General features: G+C 40.2%; 2 protein-coding genes and 2 pseudogenes across 2 annotated transcripts; all 4 read right to left on the bottom strand.

Moving 5' to 3' along the window:
* Positions 1-3364: 3364 nt before the first annotated feature.
* On the bottom strand, positions 3365-4528 carry LOC143889294 (senescence-specific cysteine protease SAG39-like; annotated as a pseudogene).
* A 1309-nt stretch (positions 4529-5837) lies between these two features.
* On the bottom strand, positions 5838-7588 carry LOC143889293 (senescence-specific cysteine protease SAG39-like). The gene is made up of 2 exons (XM_077393468.1): positions 7152-7588; positions 5838-6624 (listed from the first exon to the last, which is right to left on the bottom strand). The coding sequence occupies exons 1-2, from the start codon at positions 7204-7206 to the stop codon at positions 6032-6034; spliced, it is 648 nt and encodes a 215-aa protein (XP_077249583.1). The 5' UTR covers positions 7207-7588; the 3' UTR covers positions 5838-6031.
* Positions 7589-15814: 8226 nt separating this feature from the next.
* Positions 15815-17421, bottom strand: LOC143889292 (senescence-specific cysteine protease SAG39-like). Its single transcript, XM_077393467.1, has 2 exons — positions 16986-17421; positions 15815-16574 (listed from the first exon to the last, which is right to left on the bottom strand). Exons 1-2 carry the CDS (start codon positions 17413-17415, stop codon positions 15982-15984), a joined length of 1023 nt encoding a protein of 340 aa, XP_077249582.1. The 5' UTR covers positions 17416-17421; the 3' UTR covers positions 15815-15981.
* Positions 17422-20933: 3512 nt separating this feature from the next.
* On the bottom strand, positions 20934-22097 carry LOC143889291 (senescence-specific cysteine protease SAG39-like; annotated as a pseudogene).
* Between the last annotated feature and the right edge of the window lie 262 nt (positions 22098-22359).

Genomic DNA, 22359 nt, shown 5'->3' with positions numbered 1-22359 from the left:
GGGCAAGTGATCTGACTTGGATAGGGAGAGTGACAACTTTTTGTATAGATAATCAACCACCCAATTTGGTTTCATGTTATTACTTCTGTCACATAGTCCAGAAGGCCCAGCCTTTTTATTAATGAGGTTCTACAGAGGTTCCCATTATTGTAATTTTTTAACGTAACGGTCCTTTATGGAGACGTTGTTCAATTTAATTTAAGGCTGGGTAAGGAGAACGACAGAGGAGATAAGGAAATGTCTTAACATGGGAGTCATCTGGTTGCCTTTTGTTTCCCTTGTTAAGTATAGACGGCAATAATTCAGTGAGCCCAATCATGGATGGGCCATGGGCCATACTGATCTGGTAATTCTAACCGGCCGTCAGATCAGAAGATTTTGAGGTGGTTGCAAATTGGTAGTTGAGAGAAAAAAAAGGCACCAACCATTTTGTTGTGATATGTACAGGCATGCGTAAAAACAAGTGGAGTTTGTATTTATGATTTGAAAGAGGTGCACACTTATTCTCTTGCAACATGGGTTTTCTTAAAAAATGAGAAAAAGAAGTGAAAGAGAGGGTGGAGAAGAACACTAGTGTTGTTCGGATTTTCTCTAGTGTAGAGAAGAGGAGATACGAGAAAAAGGGTGAGAGTAGTTTCTCTTGGTGTTCTTTCCTTGGGTGTAGGAAGAGAAGAATGTGAGATTGTTTTTCTCTCTGTGATTTCCTTTTGTAGAGATAAAAGGGGTTTTCTTGTACAAAGAATGGGGCTTGAGATAGAAGGATGTCCATAGAATAGCAAAGAGGATTATGAGTTTACGGGATTGTGTTAATCCCACTTTTGTAATCTTGTTATCTGTTCTCTAATAGTGAAAGAATTGATCTCACCCATGGAGGTAGGCCATTAATTGTGCCGAATCACGTAAATTTGTGTGTTCTCTGATTGGATAGATCTTAGGACATGATTTTCACACACACATATTATTATTTTTTATGTGATTTGATTCTATTTTTTATACACAGTGTACAAGCAGATATGGTGACATTCCAAACTTCAATAGTGGGGATACCATTTTTAAATTAAAAATTGCACCAGTGGTGTTCCTAGAAATGGTACGAGTGCCTTTCTATACAGATTACATACATGGGGGGGGGGGGGGGGGGGGGGGGGGGGGGGGGGGGTGTTCCTATAAATAGTACAGGTGCCTTGCAATTTGGATCTCCTATAAGCCCGAAAATAATGCCATTTGTGCAATCCTATGGTCCAATAATGTGTATTTTTTTTATGTTCCACGAGAAACAATTACGTACTATTCAGTGTGAGGAAAAAATTACATGTTATACGCTCTAAAAAAAAATAAAATAATTTAACAAATTATCGGATGTGAGATCCGGCAATTAGCATGATCTTCTTGCCAAAAGATATCTAAAAGTAAGACTCATTAAATGCATAGGCCATATCTATCAATGGTGGGACCCACTACGCCGTATAGGGAGTCACCTCAATGTAGTGAAGCATTTATCATGACTGATTATAGATATATTAAGGGAAATGATATCCCACCCCATCCCCCACTCCCCCCACCCCCCACTCCCCCCACCCCGGAACCGATAAAATCCCCCCTCCCTCAACAGTTTCTGTGAGAATGGTTCACGTATGATGGAATAAATTAGTTTAGATTTTATTAATTGTAGGATTTGCTTTGTAGTTGTTTGGGATGTGCATGAGTCTTAATTAGAAATAAGGATTATCCAGATCAGGGAGTTTCTTTAAATAGCTTGTATGCATGAATGAAGAAAATTGTTTCTGAAAGTGTCTTTGTGCACAATAGAGGATTGATCCTTCCCTCGAAGTGGATCAAGAGGCTGATCTTCCCTCTAAGAAGATCAATCATGTTATAAACCGATTTGGGTTCGTAATAATTGATATCAGAGCAGTTTGATCCTATGCCATGGCTACTTCTTCAGAGATTTTGGATTTGATGCGTGGAGATCTTCATAAGATCAAAGCACTCGTTTTGGAAATGATGGAAGGACATCGACGGTTTGCGGAAGGTTTGAACAAAATCGAGATAACGATAAAAAAGGAAACGGCGAAACAGAAAAAGAGAAAAGAAGAAGAGAGAAAAAAATCAAGCCACAAGAAAAGGGCAAAAAGCCACAAAAGAAACTTCAGGCCTGTTCGGTAACCATCTATTTATGGGATTCTCCTGGTTTTTAGGTGCGGAGAATGCCTAAAGCAAAAATATCTCAAAAATTGCGTTCGGCAAGTTGACCCGCAAAAGTCCATTTCTAAAATTTTGCCTAAAAAATAGGATTCTATGGAGCAACAAATAGTCGCTTCTCACGATTCTCATCTACCCGTTTCTCGCCCCTTTGATTGGGCGAGAATGAGAAGCCTTGCCGAACAAGCCCATTGTCTGCGAAGAGTCTACCGTTCCGCTCACATTATCGAAAAGATCCCCACCCTCCCCACCCACAACCGTCCGTTTGTCAACGTTCCAATCCTTCCAAAATGACACAACGAATGAGCTTTGATGAGCAACAATGTGAGAATCGTTTGAAGATGGAGTTATCGCAACCCTTGGCGACGATATGCGAAATGATGACCAAGCGCTAGACAAAGAGAAGAAGAAAGTAGAGAGACAGAAAAAAATACTTTCGGAAACTGCGCAAGATCTTATTTTTCACCAATTGATCTGCGCTTATTCTCCAACCTTGGGGATAAGGTTGATTTCAAGGCAGGTGGAATGCTACGTGCCTAGATGGGACCCACTTGTGATGGAATAAATTAGTTTAGATTTTATTAATTGTAAGATTTGCTTTGTAGTTGTTTGGGATGTGTAGGAGTCTTAGAGATGAGGATTATCTAGATTAGGGCTTTTCTTTAAATAACTTGTACTCAGCCTTCCTAGAGGAATGAAGAAAATTGTTTCAAAAAGTGTCTTTGTGCACAATGGAGGATTGATCCTTCCCTTGAAGTGGATCAAGAGGCTGATCTTCCCTCTAAGAAGATCAATCATGTTATGAACCGATTCGGGTTCGTAACAACTTGAGGATAAATTCACCCCCTATAACATTTTTCTTTACCTTTAAAACTTAAAGAATACCAACTATAATGGAGAAGCAATTTGAGTACTTTTAGCTAAAACAACACATTTATTGGGCCAACTAAACTTGGTTGCCCAGAGTTCTTGCTAGTTTTTTCGACATTTTCTCTCAAACGAGTTCTTGCGATAGATAAACATAAACAACCATATATTATTGTAATTACAAGACAAAATTACTTATAAGGGCTTCTGTGTAGGCAACTTTTTACAGAGATATATAACAGGGTTGTCACAGAGGTGATACGATATAAAGAAGGAAAAGAAGAAGTGTCATCTATCACGTTGTTGGGAAAGAGGATTCCATGGCAATACCACAGAGGCCTTCCTTAGCGGCGACATCCCTTTGCATCCTTATGTATCCATTTTCACCCCACCCACTGCCCCACGAATTCTTCACTAGCCAGTACTTGTTCCCGTCGCTACTTGTTCCACAACCCACAGCAGTAACGCCATGGTCGAGTTCGGTACCACAAGCCCCTGTGAAGACACCACTTGAGTAGAATTGAAAGGCAGATCCAAGAGCATCAATTGCAACAGAAATGGGTTGGTTTGCCACAGCCTTCAATAGAGCCTTCTCGCTGTTGGCCGGCACATCTTCATAGCCATTGATCTTTGCCACATGGGTAGCTGCCTTCTTGGTGTTGCAAGTCCCATCAACTCCCTTATAAGGATAACTGGTTTCAGTTGTAAGGCCTTTGTTGTGTTGAATGAATTTGAAGGCGTCGTCCATGAGACCACCTTCACATCCTTGATCCACACCACCAGTGTCACAATCAACTACCTCCTGTTCAGATAGAGATATCAACTTACCTGTCTTAAGTTGGGCAATTCATTCTGTGGCTGCAACTGCTGAGAAAGCTCAACAACATCCTATTTTCCACATTTCCTTAGAAGAAAGAAACCATTAGATAATAAAGTCAGGTGCCCTTTTTGTTCTTTCATAGCTAAGAAACAACCAGATAGAAACTATGACACACTTAATAGGTAGCAAAGTACATAATAAAACTTTACCGCATTGGCCTTGGTCCTTGATGGGTGTTACAGCACCTCTCTTTCTCCAGTCCATACTAGATGGCACTGCACTGACGTTTTCATACTTGAAGGTGGACGTCCTTTCCGATGCACTTGTCGGGGAGGTCCTAAATCCATTACGTGAGGCTTTGAACTCTTCATTACTTTGGTCTGCAAATTCGTTAACACTCAGCTTGTAGGGTTTGTCCCCTTCATTGTTGAAAGATTCTATGAATTCAACATTGCTCTTGAATATCTTGAAATGTAGCTCCTTTTTTGTTGCGTCGTTGTACGAGCGCGCCTACTGTGCCATCCATTGCTCATGCTTCTCCGACATGGACACCTCAGGGAGCGTGCAGGATGTGGCTTGAGAAGCCCATACTCCCAAAACAACGAAGGCCACCAAGTAGCATTGGTAAGTTGAAGCCATGGAGTACTGAGATTGTAGATGATGTGAGAATGTAAGGTGGTCTGAGTTTATATAGAGGGAGAGATTAGATTGGAAGGAATTCATTACTCTAGTAGTTTACTGTTATTGTGGTGGTGAGATTGACTTGCTACGTGCCTGGGCAAGTGATCTGATTTGGATAGGGAGAGTGACAATTTTTTGTATAGATAATCAACCACCGAGTTTGGTTTCATGTTACTACTTCTGTCACATAGTCTAGAAGGCCCAGCCTTATTATTTATAATGTTATACAGTAATACAGGTTCCTTTATGGAGACGTTGTGCAATTTAAATTAAGGCTGCTTTAAGGAGAACGACAGAGGGGATAAGGAAACGTCTTACCAGGTAATTAAGTTACCCGGTTATACACACTTTGCCTTACGTATAGATGGCACGTGTGTATGTGATATAGACCAATCATCCAGTGAGTCCCATCATGGATGTGATATACACACTAAGCGTCGGATCTGAAGAATTTTGATGTGTGTGCAAATTGGTAGTTGAGAAACAATTTGTGATGTTTTGGGGAATGGTTTTGAATCCGTATTACCTGCATGCATGAAAACAAGTACAGGTATTTCAAATTTGAAAGATGTAGAATCAAGCGAAGGTTGCTTGAAGCATTACACCCTAGGTATCTAGTTTGGAACACCTAGACTGCTGCCTCCAACCCCTATATATAGAGATACACTAGGGTTATTGACTGGTTAAAGGACTCTAGCCCATGTAGGCCCACTACACCGGTCCATTATCTTATTGGGCTTATATTAAAACATATATAGGGTTATAGTATATACCAAGGTGCTCGGGGATTCTCTTGCAACCTGGGTTTTCTTAAAATATGAGAAAAAGGAGTGAAGGCTTATGTCTTGGAAGAAATCGGGTGGAGAAGAACACACGTGTGGTTCGGATTTTTCTCTTGTGCAGAGAAGATGAGAAGGGAAAAAGCATGAGAATTTTTTCTCTTGGTGTTATTTCCTCATGTGTAGGAAGACAAGAAGTTGAGATTGTTTTTCTTTCTTGCGGTTTCCTTTTTTACAGATAAAAGGTGCTCTTTTTTTAGAGATAAAACGGACTTTCTTTCTTGTACAAAGAAAGGGGCTTTTTTTCTTGTACAAACCCCTTTCTTTGTACAAGAAAGAAAAAAGCCCCTTTTATCTCTAAAAAAGGAAACCGCAAGAAAGAAAAACAATCTCAACTTCTTGTCTTCCAAAAATAGTTCCTTATTCACGGAAACTTTCGTATTTTCCACTTATGAAACTTCCATTTGTGAATCTTCCTAAAAGAACCATCCTCAAAATTTGGTGCTAAATTTTGGATTGCATCATTAGATAGACATATACAAGAGAAAACTACTTTTAAGGCCTTCCCGCTGGGCAATTTTTACATAAAATATATAACAAGGCTGTCACATGGAAACGACATAAGTAGAAGGGATATAAGGAACTGAAAGAAGTATCATCTACTACAAAGAAGTATCATCTACTACGCAGTTGGATAAGAGGATTCCATGGCAATACCACAGAGGCCTTCCTTAGCGGCAACATCCCTTTGCATCCTTATGTATCCATTTTCACCCCACGCACTGCCCCACGAATTCTTTACTAGCCAGTACTTGGTCCCATCACTACTTTTTCCATAACCTACAGCGGTAACACCATGGTCGAGTTGGGTTCCACAATCCCCAGTGAAGACACCACTTGAGTAGAATTGAAAGGCAGATCCACCAGCATCAATTGCAACTGAAATGGGTTGGTTTGCGACAGCCTTCAATAGAGCCTTCTCGCTATTGGCCGGCACATCTTCATAGCCATTGATCTTTGCCGCGTGGGTAGCTGCCTTCTTGGTGTTGCAAGTCCCATCAACTCCCTTGTAAGGATAACTTGTTTCAGTTGTAAGGCCTTTGTTGTGTTGAATGAATTTGAAGGCATCGTCCATGAGACCACCTTCACATCCTTGATCCACACCGCCAGTATCACAGTCGACTACTTCCTGTTCGGATAGAGATATCAATTTACCCATCCTGAGTTGGGTAATTCCTTCCATGGCCGCAACCGCTGAGAATGCCCAACAACTTCCTATATATTTTCCACATTTCATTAGAAGTTAGAAACCACTGGATAACAAAGTGAGGTACCATTTTTGTAGCTAAGAAGTACTAGATAGAAATATCATGTTGTGGGTCAAAGGGATTAAAGTCAGTCCGTGGAGAGCCAATCTATTGGATGGGACTAGAGATCATTGTATGCATGATGCTTTCTCATTTTTTTCTCGTACCTAGAAGTACCAACGATTTGGCCGATTGCCTTGCCAAATTGGGAGCTTCTAGAGCTAACTTATATATATGGGGCCATCTCTCCCCCTGAAGTGCACTTGTGATCATCTTTTATTTAATAAAGTTTATGGGGATTCATAAATCGACTCCCTAATATTTTAAATCGACTCCCCATGTGTCTTTCTCTCTCTAACCCAGAGGAGAGAGAAAGACACATGGGGAGTCGATTTAAGATATTTGGGAGTCGATTTATCACTCCCCAATTTTATCTTTCTTTTTTTTTTTTGAAAAAGAAAACACTAGATAGAAACTATATATAATAAAGCTCACCGCATTGTCCTTGGTCTTTGATGGGTGTTACAGCGCCTTTCTTTCTCCAGTCCATGCTAGATGGCACTGCACTAACATTCTCATACTTGAAACTGAAAGCCTTTTACACTGCCCTAGTTGAGGATGTCTTAAATCCATTACGAGAGGCTTTGAACTCTTCATTACTTTGGTCTGCAAATTCGTTAACACTTAGCTTGTAGGATTTGTCCCCTTCATTGTTGAAAGATTCTACGAATTCGACATTGCTCTTGAATATCTTGAAACGTTGCTCCTTCTCTGTTGCGTCCTTGTACGAGCGACCGTAATGTGCCATCCATTGCTCATGCTTCTCGGACATGGACGCCTCAGGGAGCGTGCGGGACATGGCTTGAGAAGCCCAAATTCCTAGAACAAAGAAGGCCACCAAGTAGCATTGGTGAGCTGAAGCCATGGGGTACTGAAATTGTAGATGATATGATGTGATAATGTAAGGTGGTCTGAGTTTATATAGAGGGAGAGATTAGATTGGAAGGGATTCATTGCTCTTAGTATAGTTTATTGTTATTGTGGTGGTGAGATTGACATGCTACGTGCCTGGGCAAGTGATCTGATTTGGATAGGGGGAGTGACAACTTTTTGTATAGATAATCAACCACCCAATTTGGTTTCATGTTATTACTTCTGTCACATAGTCCAGAAGGCCCAGCCTTCTTATTTATGAGGTTCTACAGAGGTTCCCATTATTGTAATTTTTTAACGTAACGGTCCTTTATGGAGACGTTGTTCAATTTAATTTAAGGCTGCGTAAGGAGAACGACAGAGGAGATAAGGAAATGTCTTAACATGGGAGTCATGTGGTTACCTTTTGTTTCCCTTGTTAAGTATAGACGGAAATAATTCAGTGAGCCCAATCATGGATGGGCCATGGGCCATACTGATCTGGTAATTCTAACCGGCCGTCAGATCAGAAGATTTTGAGGTGGTTGCAAATTGGTAGTTGAGAGAAAAAAAAAAGGCACCAACCATATTGTTGTGATATGTACATCCATGCGTAAAAACAAATGGAGTTTGTATTTAAGATTTGAAAGAGGTGCACACTTATTCTCTTGCAACATGGGTTTTCTTAAAAAATGAGAAAAAGAAGTGAAAGAGAGGGTGGAGAAGAACACTAGTGTTGTTCAGATTTTCTCTAGTGTAGAGAAGAGGAGATACGAGAAAAAGGGTGAGAGTATTTTCTCTTGGTGTTCTTTCCTTGGGTGTAGGAAGAGAAGAATGTGAGATTGTTTTTCTCTCTGTGATTTCCTTTTGTAGAGATAAAAGGGGTTTTCTTGTACAAAGAATGGGGCTTGAGATAGAAGGATGTCCATAGAATAGCAAAGAGGATTATGAGTTTACGGGATTGTGTTAATCCCACTTTTGTAATCTTGTTATCTGTTCTCTAATAGTGAAAGAATTGATCTCACCCGTGGAGGTAGGCCATTAATTGTGCCGAATCACGTAAATTTGTGTGTTCTCTGATTGGATAGATCTTGGGACATGATTTTCACACACACATATTATTATTTTTATGTGATTTGATTCTATTTGTCTTGTGGGGTGCCACTATAAGGTTTTGGCTAAAGTTTTAACTGAGCGTTTAAAGAGGGTACTTTCATCAATCATATCGGATTATCAATGCGCATTCGTTGAGAAGAGACAAATTTTAGATTGTTCCTTGATTGCGAATGAGGCCATTGACTCATATAGAAAACTTCGAAAGAAAGGCATTCTTTGTAAATTGGACATGGAGAAAGCTTATGATAGAGTGGATTGGGGATGCCTGGATTTCTCTTTAGGGAGAATGGGTTTTGGATGTCAATGGCGTTCGTGGATGAAGAGTTGTGTTTCCTCTGCTTGGTTTTCTATCCTCATCAATGGATCTCTTAAGTGATTCTTTAAGTCCTCTCGAGGACTTAGACAGGGAGATCCATTATCCCCTTTCTTATTTGTCATAGTTGCAGGAATCCTTAGTAGGTTATTGGTGATGGAGAGTGGTCTTGATCTTTTTAGAGGTTTTAGGATCGGTCTGGATGAGGTGGAGGTCTCCCATTTGCAATTTGCTGATGATACTTTATTGTTTTGTGAGCCGGAGTTTGGTCAAGTGCGAAACTTAAAAGCCATTCTGAGATGTTATGAGCTCATTTCAGGTCAAAAATCTAATTTCCACAAGTCTAAAATATTTGCCTTGAATATTTCTGGGGAGAGGGCTCAGGAGATAGCTTTGATCCTGGGGTGTCAGTCGGATTCGCTCCCTTCCCGTATTTGGGTCTTCCGTTGGGGGTGAGCAGACCGAATAAATACTTGTGAAATCCTATAATTGAGAGGATTGAGAGAAGATTGGGCTCACGGAAAAGGAATCTAGTATCTCGTGGTGGTAGGCTTGTGTTGGTGAAGGCTGTATTGTCCAACATACCTATTTGCTTCATGTCTTTATTTAAATGCCCTGTGAGTGTCTCTCTGCGAATTGAACAGATCCAGCGAAGATTCTTGTGGGGCGGGAATAAGGAAAAGAAATGGATTGCTTTGGTCAAATGGGAAGATGTTTGTGTCCCCATCAAGATGGGCAGGTTGGGCATCAGGAGAGTTAAGGAATTCAACCATGCGCTTTTGGGCAAATGGTTATGGAGATTTGGGGAGGAGCTTGATAGGTCGTGGGTTAAGGTCATTAGTAGCAAGTATGGGCGCGATAGGGGGAGATGGGAATCCATGGACTCGTTTGCGAAAAAAGGGCTGTCGGTATGGAGAGATATCTTAAAAATGACATCTCTTTTCAAGTCTAAAGTTAGATTTAGAGTCTACAGGGGTGATAAAATTTTGTTCTGGCATGATGTGTGGTGCGGGGACATGTCCTTTAAATGTAGATTCCCGAGATTATTTAGCATGGCTTCTAATAGGGAGGCCTTTGTTTGCGATTGCTTCGACCTGAATGATGGTGTCTTTGTGTGGAATCCGGGGTTTAGAAGATCTTTTTTTGAGTGGGAGGTCGAATTGGCCTCTAGCTTGCGGGTCCTTCTTGAGGGATGTTATATTAAGAGGAATGGAGAGGATAAAAGGCTTTGGACTGAGGAACCTTCTGGGTCTTTCTCGATCAAATCTTTCTATAAGAGTTTATTGCCCATTTCTAACCCTTCATATTCGGCAAAGGTATGGAAATTTCATTGCCCACCTAGAGTTTGTATCTTTGGTTGGGCTGTTTGTCGTGACAAAATACAAACTATCAATTTTCTAAGAAACCGTGGTATGTGGCTTATCGATCATTGACCCCTATGCCTGCAAGATGGGGAATCTGTGGATCATTTGTTTATGCATTGTTCTTTTACTCGGCTCATTTGGCGGTTCATTTTCATGAGATTTGGTATTTGTTGGGTTTTCCCAAGGTCTATTCCGTCGTTATTGCATCAGTGGGGAGGGGTTCCTTAGAAGGAAAAAGGAAAAAATTTGTGGAACTTTTGTTTACTTGCTACGTGGTGGTCTATTTGGAAGGAGAGGAATGCTAGGATATTTGAGGTGAAAGCAAAGAACCCTCATTGAATCTACTTGAAGATTATCACCTTGGTTATATCTTGCGTGAGATGCCTTCCTTCTTTCCGGTTTGTATCGGCTTATGATCTTTGGGAAGGTTGGAGGGAGGTTTGTTTTAGTGTTGATCGTAGAGCTCTTGTCTCGCAAAGGTGGGAGTCGCCTACTCAAAATATGCTTAAGGTTAATTTTGATGGAGCGAGCTTCGGCAATCCGGGTCCGGCTGGGGTGGGAGGAGTGTGTCATAACGAAGAGGGGGGAGTAGTGTGGGCATACTATGGCTCTATAGGTGTTTGTGATACCTCTGAAGCTGAAGTGAAGGCTGCGCATTTTGGCATTTTGCATATTGATAGAAGTCTGTTGGATCAGACCATTATTGAAGGGGATTCGCTAAATGTGATTCGTTGGCTGAAAGGTGGGACGGCTCCTCCGTGGAGATTTCTTTCCATGTTTGATGAGATTGGTGATATAACTTCGGGGTCTTCTATGGATATCAACATGTCAGAAGATCGGCAAATGATAAGGCGGATGTGCTTGCCAAGTGTGGAGTATCTGGTGGTCCTATTAGGTGGTTTGACCACCTTCCTCCTTGAAGAGTGGTGTGCCGTTGATTGTATATTTCGACTCTTTTGTCTTCTCGTTTTCTATTGTAACTATGGGACTTCCATTTCGGTCTCCTGTTTTTTTTTTTTTTTCCTTTATTTATAATATTACCTTTCAAAAAATAGGAAGACAAGAAGTTGAGATTGTTTTTCTTTCTTGCGGTTTCCTTTTTTAGAGATAAAAGGGGCTTTCTTTCTTGTACAAAGAAAGGGGGTTGAGTCTTTGAGAGAGAAGTATTTCCATGGAAGAGCAAATAGGGTTACGGTTTATGGGATTGTGTTTATCCCGATTTTGTAATCTTGTTATCTTTTCTCTAATAGTAGATGATTTGATCTCACCTGTGGATTTAGGCCACTGTGCCGAATCACATAAATTCATGGGTGCTTTCTGTATTGGTGCTTTTTTGTGATTCTTGTGGTTATTTCCATTTTGCCTTGAGTGTGTTCTTTGGTCGGATGTTTCGTCAATCAAGATGTTTCCTCACACATACGTTTGTTTTATGTGATTTGCTTCTACTCTTCACATACAGAAGACAAACAGACATGGTGACATTCCTAAGTTTAATAGCGGGGATACCATTTTTCAATTAAAAATTGTACTAGTGGTGTTCCTAGAAATGGGACAGGGTGTCCCTATAAATAGTACAAGTGCCTACCTTTGATAGATATGACCTATTCATTCGAGGGGCCTTGCTTTGGATCTCCTATTAGCCCAAACATAATGCCATTTGTGCAATCCTATGGCCCAACAATGTGTATATTTTATGTTGAGGTTGAACTATTGGTTCAATGAGAAAAAGAAAACATATTATTGGATGTGAGATTCCGGCAATTGGCATGATCTTCTTGCCACAAGATATCTAAAAGCAAGACTCATCAAATGGATGGGCCATATGGTAGGACTCACTACGCAATATAGGGAGTCACCTCAATGTAGTGAAGCATTCCTCATGACCAAGATACCGACACATTTAAACATTCCTCTTTCCCCAAGGCAGCATTTAAGTTAGGCAAATTATAGGGAGATCCTTTTATTGAATACAAGAGAAAAATATTTATTTCTCATTTTGATCAATTGTTATTCTTTAATGTTTTTTTTAAAGAAAGATAGGATATAATAAGAGAAAACAGGATTTCAAATGTGCCCAGTATACAATGAATCCATGGAAGAGCCAGATTTGACAAGTTGAGAAGCTACGCTTGCCGGTTGGGGGGGGGGGGGGGGCGGGTTGGGTTAAAAGTAGAGGAAAATTTCTCCTCCTCTACAAAGCTCTCATCTTATACAAGAAGTTAGCCGGTCTCCATGTGACATCACTAATGTCCTTAGCATGATGGATATAGACGCTCAAGCCCAAAAGAAGAGCACCAATCATGCTTCAGTTGAATCAGCTAACCAATCGGACCGGAGAAAGCAAAGATGATATCAATCTTGGAATTTTTAAAGAACTCTGAACAAGGGTGATAGAGAAAGAATTAATGTGTGATATGTTTTAAACCTTAGCTTGACCACTTGACTATCTTGGAACTTGCTACATACATTGAGCATGCCTTGCACCTTCTCCATTTAATGTTCCAACATGAGAACTTTGCTACATTGACTCAACTACATTGGGATCTTGCTATATTACTTGGTTACATTGGAACTTACTACATTGACTTTGATATGTTTGAAATCTGCTCTTTTAGGAGTGAATGTTCTTGGGACTTAAGTTTCTTCTTTTGTTTTGGAATTGTACAAGTCATTTACTTTATTTATAATTACATTTGCTAGTGTGTTAGTAGTACCTTAGGAAAGCTAAGTATAGTTAAGAAATGTTATTCTTCGATTTGAATTGTAGCCTAGGTTTTGGGCATTGTATCTTCTTTTAAAGGAATTAAAGTGAAATTTAAAATCTCTAAACTTTAACTAGTGTACCAACTTGGGCTTCATTCTATGTGTGTTCAACATCAAGAGAACAATTTCCTTCTATCAAATCTCATCTTCTTCCTCTATCAAGTTGGTTTCATGAGTGAATCTGCATTATATATATATATATATATATATATATATTTTTTTTTAATTTTAAAATTGACATATTTCATTAATATTATGATAGCAGTTGGGGCAGTACTCTCATCCTGCAATACAAAATATTAAGGTGGACTGGACCGACATGCCAGCACCAGAGCAGAAGAGATAAACAACACAAGTACATCCGGATGTCTATACAGTGTTCAACCACCATCCAGGTCTTCCCAACATTCACTTCTTTTACCAAAGAAACCAAAACTAAAAATCCCCAAGAAGTCCAATCCCTACAAACTATTACCCAAAAAGAGTCATTTACACTTCCTTGCCATCTTTACATTATCTCCCTGCAGTCCGAAACTAATTTATAGCTCCCAGGAAACCGTCGATCGAAACCCTTTTAAACAAAGCATCCGAACTAACTCTGGCACAAAAACTATCACGCACACTCGCTCAATTCCACCGATAAAATCCCAATGTCTAATTCCAATTCCATATTTTCAGAGAAAAAATCTGAAGCGAATTACAGGTAGGGGATCTCTTCAACTGGATTCATCCGGATTGTTATCAGTTCGGATATCTTTCAAATGCAAAGGGTTTGCTTCGCCTCCCATTCTAAATGTCTCAAGTTCTTCGCGAACTCCAAAAAACCTTGGCAAAAGGAAATTTATAAACCGGTATACATATGTCCTTTATATTGTAAGTAACTGTTACAGGAAAATTTTCTTCGGCAATCATCCTATAATCCTTCTGAATCTGCATTATATATATTTACCGGCAATGTACAATCATAAGTTAGAATAAGAGAGGGCAATCTACTTAGGGGTGCAACTCGGGTAGATTTTTCAGAATTTGGCTAGAGCTTTTACCACAAAATTGGGTCAGGTTATGGTTGACTACAAAGCATTTTAGAAAACACTTCTCAAATGGGCCCCATGCTGAAAACAAAGGCAGGAGCGAAAATGATGACGATTTGGTTGTTTTCACTCTATTTTCTTGTTTGCATTTTTTGTGCGCAAGCAATAATAGCAGTCTCGACCCGGAGATGAAAGATTTGAGTTTCTACTAGCCCAATTCCCCTATTAGTAAGGCGCCATTCGACCCCTATTCGAAACTTCTTCTTCGGGTAAAGAAAAGAGTTCGTTATCAGAATCAGACTAGTATTTTCATTTCGAAAGGACCCAGGTATGCTCTCCTTTTTGTATTCTTGCACACGCGTCACAATAGATGGCATCGTGCTTTTCTCCAAACGGAATTCCCGTGTTGCTAGCAGTTATTGCCAGTTTTTCGACACTTTCTGTCAAAAAAGGTGATGGATTGGATAAACATAAACAACCATCTATTATTAGAATTACAAGAGAAAACTACTTTTAAGGCCTTCCCGCTGGGCAATTTTTACATAAAATATATAACAAGGCTCTCACATGGAAACGACATAAGTAGAAGGGATATAAGGAACGGAAAGAAGTATCATCTACTACAAAGTTGGATAAGAGGATTCCATGGCAATACCACAGAGGCCTTCCTTAGCGGCAACATCCCTTTTCATCCTTATGTATCCATTTTCACCCCACTGCCCCACGAATTCTTTACTAGCCAGTACTTGGTCCCATCACTACTTTTTCCATAACCCACAGCGGTAACACCATGGTCAAGTTGGGTACCACAATCCCCAGTGAAGACACTAGAATTGAAAGGCAGATCCACCAGCATCAATTGCAACAGAAATGGGTTGGTTTGCGACAGCCTTCAATAGAGCCTTCTCCCTATTGGCCGGCAAATCTTCATAGCCATTGATCTTTGCCGCATGGGTAGCTGCCTTCTTGGAACACCTAGACTGCTGCCTCCAACCCCTATATATAGAGATACACTAGGGTTATTGACTGGTTAAATGATTCTAGCCCATGTAGGCACATTACACCCGTTCATTATCTTATTCGGATTATATTAGAACATATATAGGGTTATACTATATACCAAGGTGCTCGGGGATTCTCTTGCAACATGGGTTTTCTTAAAATATGTGAAAAAGAAGTGAAGGCTTATGTCTTGGAAGAGATCGGGTGGAGAAGAACACACGTGTGGTTCGGATTTTCTCTTGTGCAGAGAAGTTGAGAAGGGAAAAAGCATGAGAATTTTTTGTCTTGGTGTTATTTCCTCATGTGTAGGAAGACAAGAAGTTGAGATTGTTTTTTTTTCTTGCGGTTTCCTTTTTTAGAGATAAAAGGTGCTCCGTTTTTAGAGATAAAACGGGCTTTCTTTCTTGTACAAAGAAAGGGGCTTTCTTTCTTGTACAAACCCCTTTCTTTGTACAAGAAAGAAAGCCCCTTTTATCTCTAAAAAACGAAACCGCAAGAAAGAAAAACAATCTCAACTTCTTGTCTTCCAAAAATAGTTCCTTATTCACGGAAACTTTCGTATTTTCCACTTATGAAACTTCCATTTGTGAATCTTCCTAAAAGAACCATCCTCAAAATTTGGTGCTAAATTTTGGATTGCATCATTAGATAGACATAAACAACCATATATTATTAGAATTACAAGAGAAAACTACTTTTAAGGCCTTCCCGCTGGGCAATTTTTACATAAAATATATAACAAGGCTGTCACATGGAAACGACATAAGTAGAAGGGATATAAGGAACTGAAAGAAGTATCATCTACTACAAAGAAGTATCATCTACTACGCAGTTGGATAAGAGGATTCCATGGCAATACCACAGAGGCCTTCCTTAGCGGCAACATCCCTTTGCATCCTTATGTATCCATTTTCACCCCACGCACTGCCCCACGAATTCTTTACTAGCCAGTACTTGGTCCCATCACTACTTTTTCCATAACCCACAGCGGTAACACCATGGTCGAGTTGGGTTCCACAATCCCCAGTGAAGACACCACTTGAGTAGAATTGAAAGGCAGATCCACCAGCATCAATTGCAACAGAAATGGGTTGGTTTGCCACAGCCTTCAATAGAGCCTTCTCGCTATTGGCCGGCACATCTTCATAGCCATTGATCTTTGCCGCGTGGGTAGCTGCCTTCTTGGTGTTGCAAGTCCCATCAACTCCCTTGTAAGGATAACTTGTTTCAGTTGTAAGGCCTTTGTTGTGTTGAATGAATTTGAAGGCATCGTCCATGAGACCACCTTCACATCCTTGATCCACACCGCCAGTATCACAGTCGACTACTTCCTGTTCGGATAGAGATATCAATTTACCCATCCTGAGTTGGGTAATTCCTTCCATTGCTGCAACCGCTGAGAATGCCCAACAACTTCCTATATATTTTCCACATTTCATTAGAAGTTAAAAACCACTAGATAACAAAGTGAGGTACCATTTTTGTAGCTAAGAAGTACTAGATAGAAATATCGTGTTGTGGGTTAAAGGGATTAAAGTCAGTCCGTGGAGATCCAATCTATTGGATGGGACTAGAGATCATTGTATGCATGATGCTTTCTCAATTTTTCTCGTATCTAGAAGAACCAACGATTTGGCCGATTGCCTTGCCAAATTGGGAGCTTCTAGAGCTAACTTGTATATGGGGCCATCTCTCCCCCTGAAGTGCACTTGTGATCATCTTTTATTTAATAAATTTTATCTTTCTTTTTCTTTCAAAAAAAAAAAAACACTAGATAGAAGCTATGACACTTAATAGTAGGTAGCTAACTATATATAATAAAGCTCACCGCATTGTCCTTGGTCTTTGATGGGTGTTACAGCGCCTTTCTTTCTCCAGTCCATGCTAGATGGCACTGCACTAACATTCTCATACTTGAAACTGAAAGTCCTTTCCACTGCCCTAGTTGAGGATGTCTTAAATCCATTACGAGAGGCTTTGAACTCTTCATTACTTTGGTCTGCAAATTCGTTAACACTTAGCTTGTAGGATTTGTCCCCTTCATTGTTGAAAGATTCTATGAATTCGACATTGCTCTTGAATATCTTGAAACGTTGCTCCTTCTCTGTTGCGTCTTTGTACGAGCGACCGTAATGTGCCATCCATTGCTCATGCTTCTCGGACATGGACGCCTCAGGGAGCGTGCGGGACATGGCTTGAGAAGCCCAAATTCCTAGAACAAAGAAGGCCACCAAGTAGCATTGGTGAGTTGAAGCCATGGAGTACTGAGATTGTAGATGATATGATGTGATAATGTAAGGTGGTCTGAGTTTATATAGAGGGAGAGATTAGATTGGAAGGGATTCATTGCTCTTAGTGTAGTTTATTGTTATTGTGGTGGTGAGATTGACATGCTACGTGCCTGGGCAAGTGATCTGATTTGGATAGGGAGAGTGACATTTTTTTGTATAGATAATCAACTACCCAATTTGGTTTCATGTTATTACTTCTGTCACATAGTCCAGAAGGCCCAGCCTTCTTATTTATAAGGTTCTACAGAGGTTCCCATTATTGTAATTTTTTAACGTAACGGTCCTTTATGGAGACGTTGTTCAATTTAATTTAAGGCTGGGTAAGGAGAACGACAGAGGAGATAAGGAAATGTCTTAACATGGGAGTCATCTGGTTGCCTTTTGTTTCCCTTGTTAAGTATAGACGGCAATAATTCAGTGAGCCCAATCATGGATGGGCCATGGGCCATACTGATCTGGTAATTCTAACCGTCAGATCAGAAGTTTTGAGGTGGTTGCAAATTGGTAGTTGAGAGAAAAAAACAGGCACCAACCATATTGTTGTGATATGTACAGGCATGGGTAAAAACAAGTGGAGTTTGTATTTAAGATTTGAAAGAGGTGCACACTTATTCTCTTGCAACATGGGTTTTCTTAAAAAATGAGAAAAAGAAGTGAAAGAGAGGGTGGAGAAGAACACTAGTGTTTTCGGATTTTCTCTAGTGTAGAGAAGAGGAGATACGAGAAAAAGGGTGAGAGTATTTTCTCTTGGTGTTCTTTCCTTGGGTGTAGGAAGAGAAGAATGTGAGATTGTTTTTCTCTCTGTGATTTCCTTTTGTAGAGATAAAAGCGGTTTTCTTGTACAAAGAATGGGGCTTGAGATAGAAGGATGTCCATAGAATAGCAAAGAGGATTATGAGTTTACGGGATTGTGTTAATCCCACTTTTGTGATCTTGTTATCTGTTCTCAATAGTGAAAGAATTAACACAATCTTGTGTTAATTGTGCCGAATCACGTAAATTTGAGTGTTCTCTGATTGGATAGATCTTAGGACATGATTTTCACACACACATATTATTATTTTTTATGTGATTTGATTCTATTTTTTATACACAGTGTACAAGCAGATATGGTGACATTCCAAACTTCAATAGTGGGGATACCATTTTTCAATTAAAAATTGCACCAGTGGTGTTCCTATAAATGGTACGAGTGCCTTTCTATACAGATTACATACATGGGGGGGTGTTCCTATAAATAGTACAGGTGCCCCCTTTGATTGATCTGACCCGTTCATTTGATAGGCCTTGCAATTTGGATCTCCTATAAGCCCGAAAATAATGCCATTTGGGCAATCCTATGGCCCAATAATGTTTTTTTTTTATGTTGAGCGTGAACCGTTGGTTCCACGAGAAACAATTACGTACTATTCAGTGTGAGGAAAAAATTACATATTATAGGCTCTCAAAAAAATAATAAAAAATTTAACAAATTATCGGATGTGAGATCCGGCAATTAGCATGAACTTCTTGCGAAAAGATATCTAAAAGTAAGACTCCTTAAATGCATAGGCGATATCTATCAATGGTGGGACCCACTACGCCATATAGGGAGTCACCTCAATGTAGTGAAGCATTTATCATGACTGATTATAGATATATTAAGGGAAATGATATCCCACCCCATCCCCTACTCCCCCCACCCCGGAACCGATAAAATCCCCCCTCCCTCAACAGTTTCTGTGAGAATGGTTCACTGCTTGTGTTACGTGCCTAGATGGACTATGATGGAATAAATTAGTTTAGATTTTATTAATTGTAGGATTTGCTTTGTAGTTGTTTGGGAAGTGCATGAGTCTTAATTAGAGATAAGGATTATCCAGATCAGAGAGCTTCTTTAAATAGCTTGTACGCATGAATGAAGAAAATTGTTTCTGAAAGTGTCTTTGTGCACAATAGAGGATTGATCCTTCCCTCGAAGTGGATCAAGAGGCTGATCTTCCCTCTAAGAAGATCAATCATGTTATAAATCGATTTGGGTTCGTAATAATTGATATCAGAGCAGTTTGATCCTATGCCATGGCTACTTCTTCAGAGATTTTGGATTTGATGCGTGGAGATCTTCATAAGATCAAAGCACTCGTTTTGGAAATGATGGAAGGATATCGACGGTTTGTGGAAGGCTTGAACAAAATCGGGATAACGAAAAAAAAGGAAACGGCGAAACAGAAGAAGAAAAAAGAAGAAGAGAGAAAAAAAATCAAGCCACAAGAAAAGGGCAAAAAGCCACAAAAGAAACTTCAGGCCTGTTCGGTAACCATCTATTTATGGGATTCTCCTGGTTTTTAGGTGTGGAGAATGCTTAAAAGCAAAAATATCTCAAAAATTGCGTTCGGCAAGTTGACCCGCAAAGGTCCGTTTCTAAAAGTTTGCCTAAAAAATAGGATTCTATGGAGCAACAAATAGTCGCTTCTCACGATTCTCATCTACCCGTTTCTCGCCCCTTTGATTGGGCGAGAATGAGAAGCCTTGCCGAACAAGCCCATTGTCTCCGAAGAGTCTACCGTTCCGCTCACACTATCGAACACCATCGAAAAGATCCCCACCCTCCCCACCCACAATCGTCCGTGTGTCAACGTTCCAATCCTTCCAAAATGACACAACGAATGAGCTTTGATGAGCAACAATGTGAGAATCGTTTGAAGATGGAGTTATCGCGACCCTTGGCGACGATATGCGAAATGATGACCAAGCGCTAGACAAAGAGAAGAAGAAAGCAGAGAGACAGAAAAAAAGACATTCGGAAACTGCGCAAGATCTTATTTTTCACCAATTGATCTGCGGTTATTCTCCAACCTTGGGGATAAGGTTGATTTCAAGGCAGGTGGAATGCTACGTGCCTAGATGGGACCCACTTGTGATGGAATAAATTAGTTTAGATTTTATTAATTGTAAGATTTGCTTTGTAGTTGTTTGGGATGTGTAGGAGTCTTAGAGATGAGGATTATCTAGATTAGGGCTTTTCTTTAAATAACTTGTACTCAGCCTTCCTAGAAGAATGAAGAAAATTATTTCAAAAAGTGTCTTTGTGCACAATGGAGGATTGATCCTTCCCTTGAAGTGGATCAAGAGGCTGATCTTCCCTCTAAGAAGATCAATCATGTTATGAACCGATTCGGGTTCGTAACAACTTGAGGATAAATTCACCCCCTATAACATTTTTCTTTACCTTTAAAACTTAAAGAATACCAACTATAATGGAGAAGCAATTTGAGTACTTTTAGCTAAAACAACACATTTATTGGGCCAACTAAACTTAATTGGTTGCCCAGAGTTCTTGCTAGTTTTTTCGACATTTTCTCTCAAACGAGTTGTTGCGATAGATAAACATAAACAACCATATATTATTGTAATTACAAGACAAAACTACTTATTAGGGCTTCTGGGTAGGCAACTTTTTACAGAGATGATACGATATAAAGAAGGAAAAGAAGAAGTGTCATCTATCACGTTGTTGGGAAAGAGGATTCCATGGCAATACCACAGAGGCCTTCCTTAGCGGCGACATCCCTTTGCATCCTTATGTATCCATTTTCACCCCACCCACTGCCCCACGAATTCTTGACTAGCCAGTACTTGTTCCCATCGCTACTTGTTCCATAACCCACAGCAGTAACGCCATGGTCGAGTTCAGTACCACAAGCCCCTGTGAAGACACCACTTGAGTAGAATTGAAAGGCAGATCCAAGAGCATCAATTGCAACAGAAATGGGTTGGTTTGCCACAGCCTTCAATAGAGCCTTCTCGCTGTTGGCCGGCACATCTTCATAGCCATTGATCTTTGCCACATGGGTAGCTGCCTTCTTGGTGTTGCAAGTCCCATCAACTCCCTTATAAGGATAACTGGTTTCAGTTGTAAGGCCTTTGTTGTGTTGAATGAATTTGAAGGCGTCGTCCATGAGACCACCTTCACATCCTTGATCCACACCACCAGTGTCACAATCAACTACCTCCTGTTCAGATAGAGATATCAACTTACCTGTCTTAAGTTGGGCAATTCATTCTGTGGCTGCAACTGCTGAGAAAGCTCAACAACATCCTATTTTCCACATTTCATTAGAAGAAAGAAACCATTAGATAATAAAGTCAGGTGCCCTTTTTGTTCTTTCATAGCTAAGAAACAACCAGATAGAAACTATGACACACTTAATAGGTAGCAAAGTACGTAATAAAACTTTACCGCATTGGCCTTGGTCCTTGATGGGTGTTACAGCACCTCTCTTTCTCCAGTCCATACTAGATGGCACTGCACTGACGTTTTCATACTTGAAGGTGGACGTCCTTTCCGATGCACTTGTCGGGGAGGTCCTAAATCCATTACGTGAGGCTTTGAACTCTTCATTACTTTGGTCTGCAAATTCGTTAACACTCAGCTTGTAGGGTTTGTCCCCTTCATTGTTGAAAGATTCTATGAATTCGACATTGCTCTTGAATATCTTGAAATGTAGCTCCTTTTTTGTTGCGTCGTTGTACGAGCGCGCGTACTGTGTCATCCATTGCTCATGCTTCTCCGACATGGACACCTCAGGGAGCGTGCAGGATGTGGCTTGAGAAGCCCATACTCCCAAAACAACGAAGGCCACCAAGTAGCATTGGTAAGTTGAAGCCATGGAGTACTGAGATTGTAGATGATGTGATAATGTAAGGTGGTCTGAGTTTATATAGAGGGAGAGATTAGATTGGAAGGAATTCATTACTCTAGTATTTTACTGTTATTGTGGTGGTGAGATTGACTTGCTACGTGCCTGGGCAAGTGATCTGATTTGGATAGGGAGAGTGACAATTTTTTGTATAGATAATCAACCAACGAGTTTGGTTTCATGTTACTACTTCTGTCACATAGTCTAGAAGGCCCAGCCTTATTATTTATAA

This window comes from Tasmannia lanceolata, unplaced genomic scaffold (genome assembly GCF_043159265.1).
Source record: "Tasmannia lanceolata isolate RefF3 unplaced genomic scaffold, GAP_Taslan_0.1 ptg000013l, whole genome shotgun sequence".
NCBI classification, from domain to species: Eukaryota; Viridiplantae; Streptophyta; class Magnoliopsida; order Canellales; family Winteraceae; genus Tasmannia; species Tasmannia lanceolata.
Note: the sequence above shows the minus strand (reverse complement) of the source record. Positions and strands in the feature narration are given on the sequence as shown.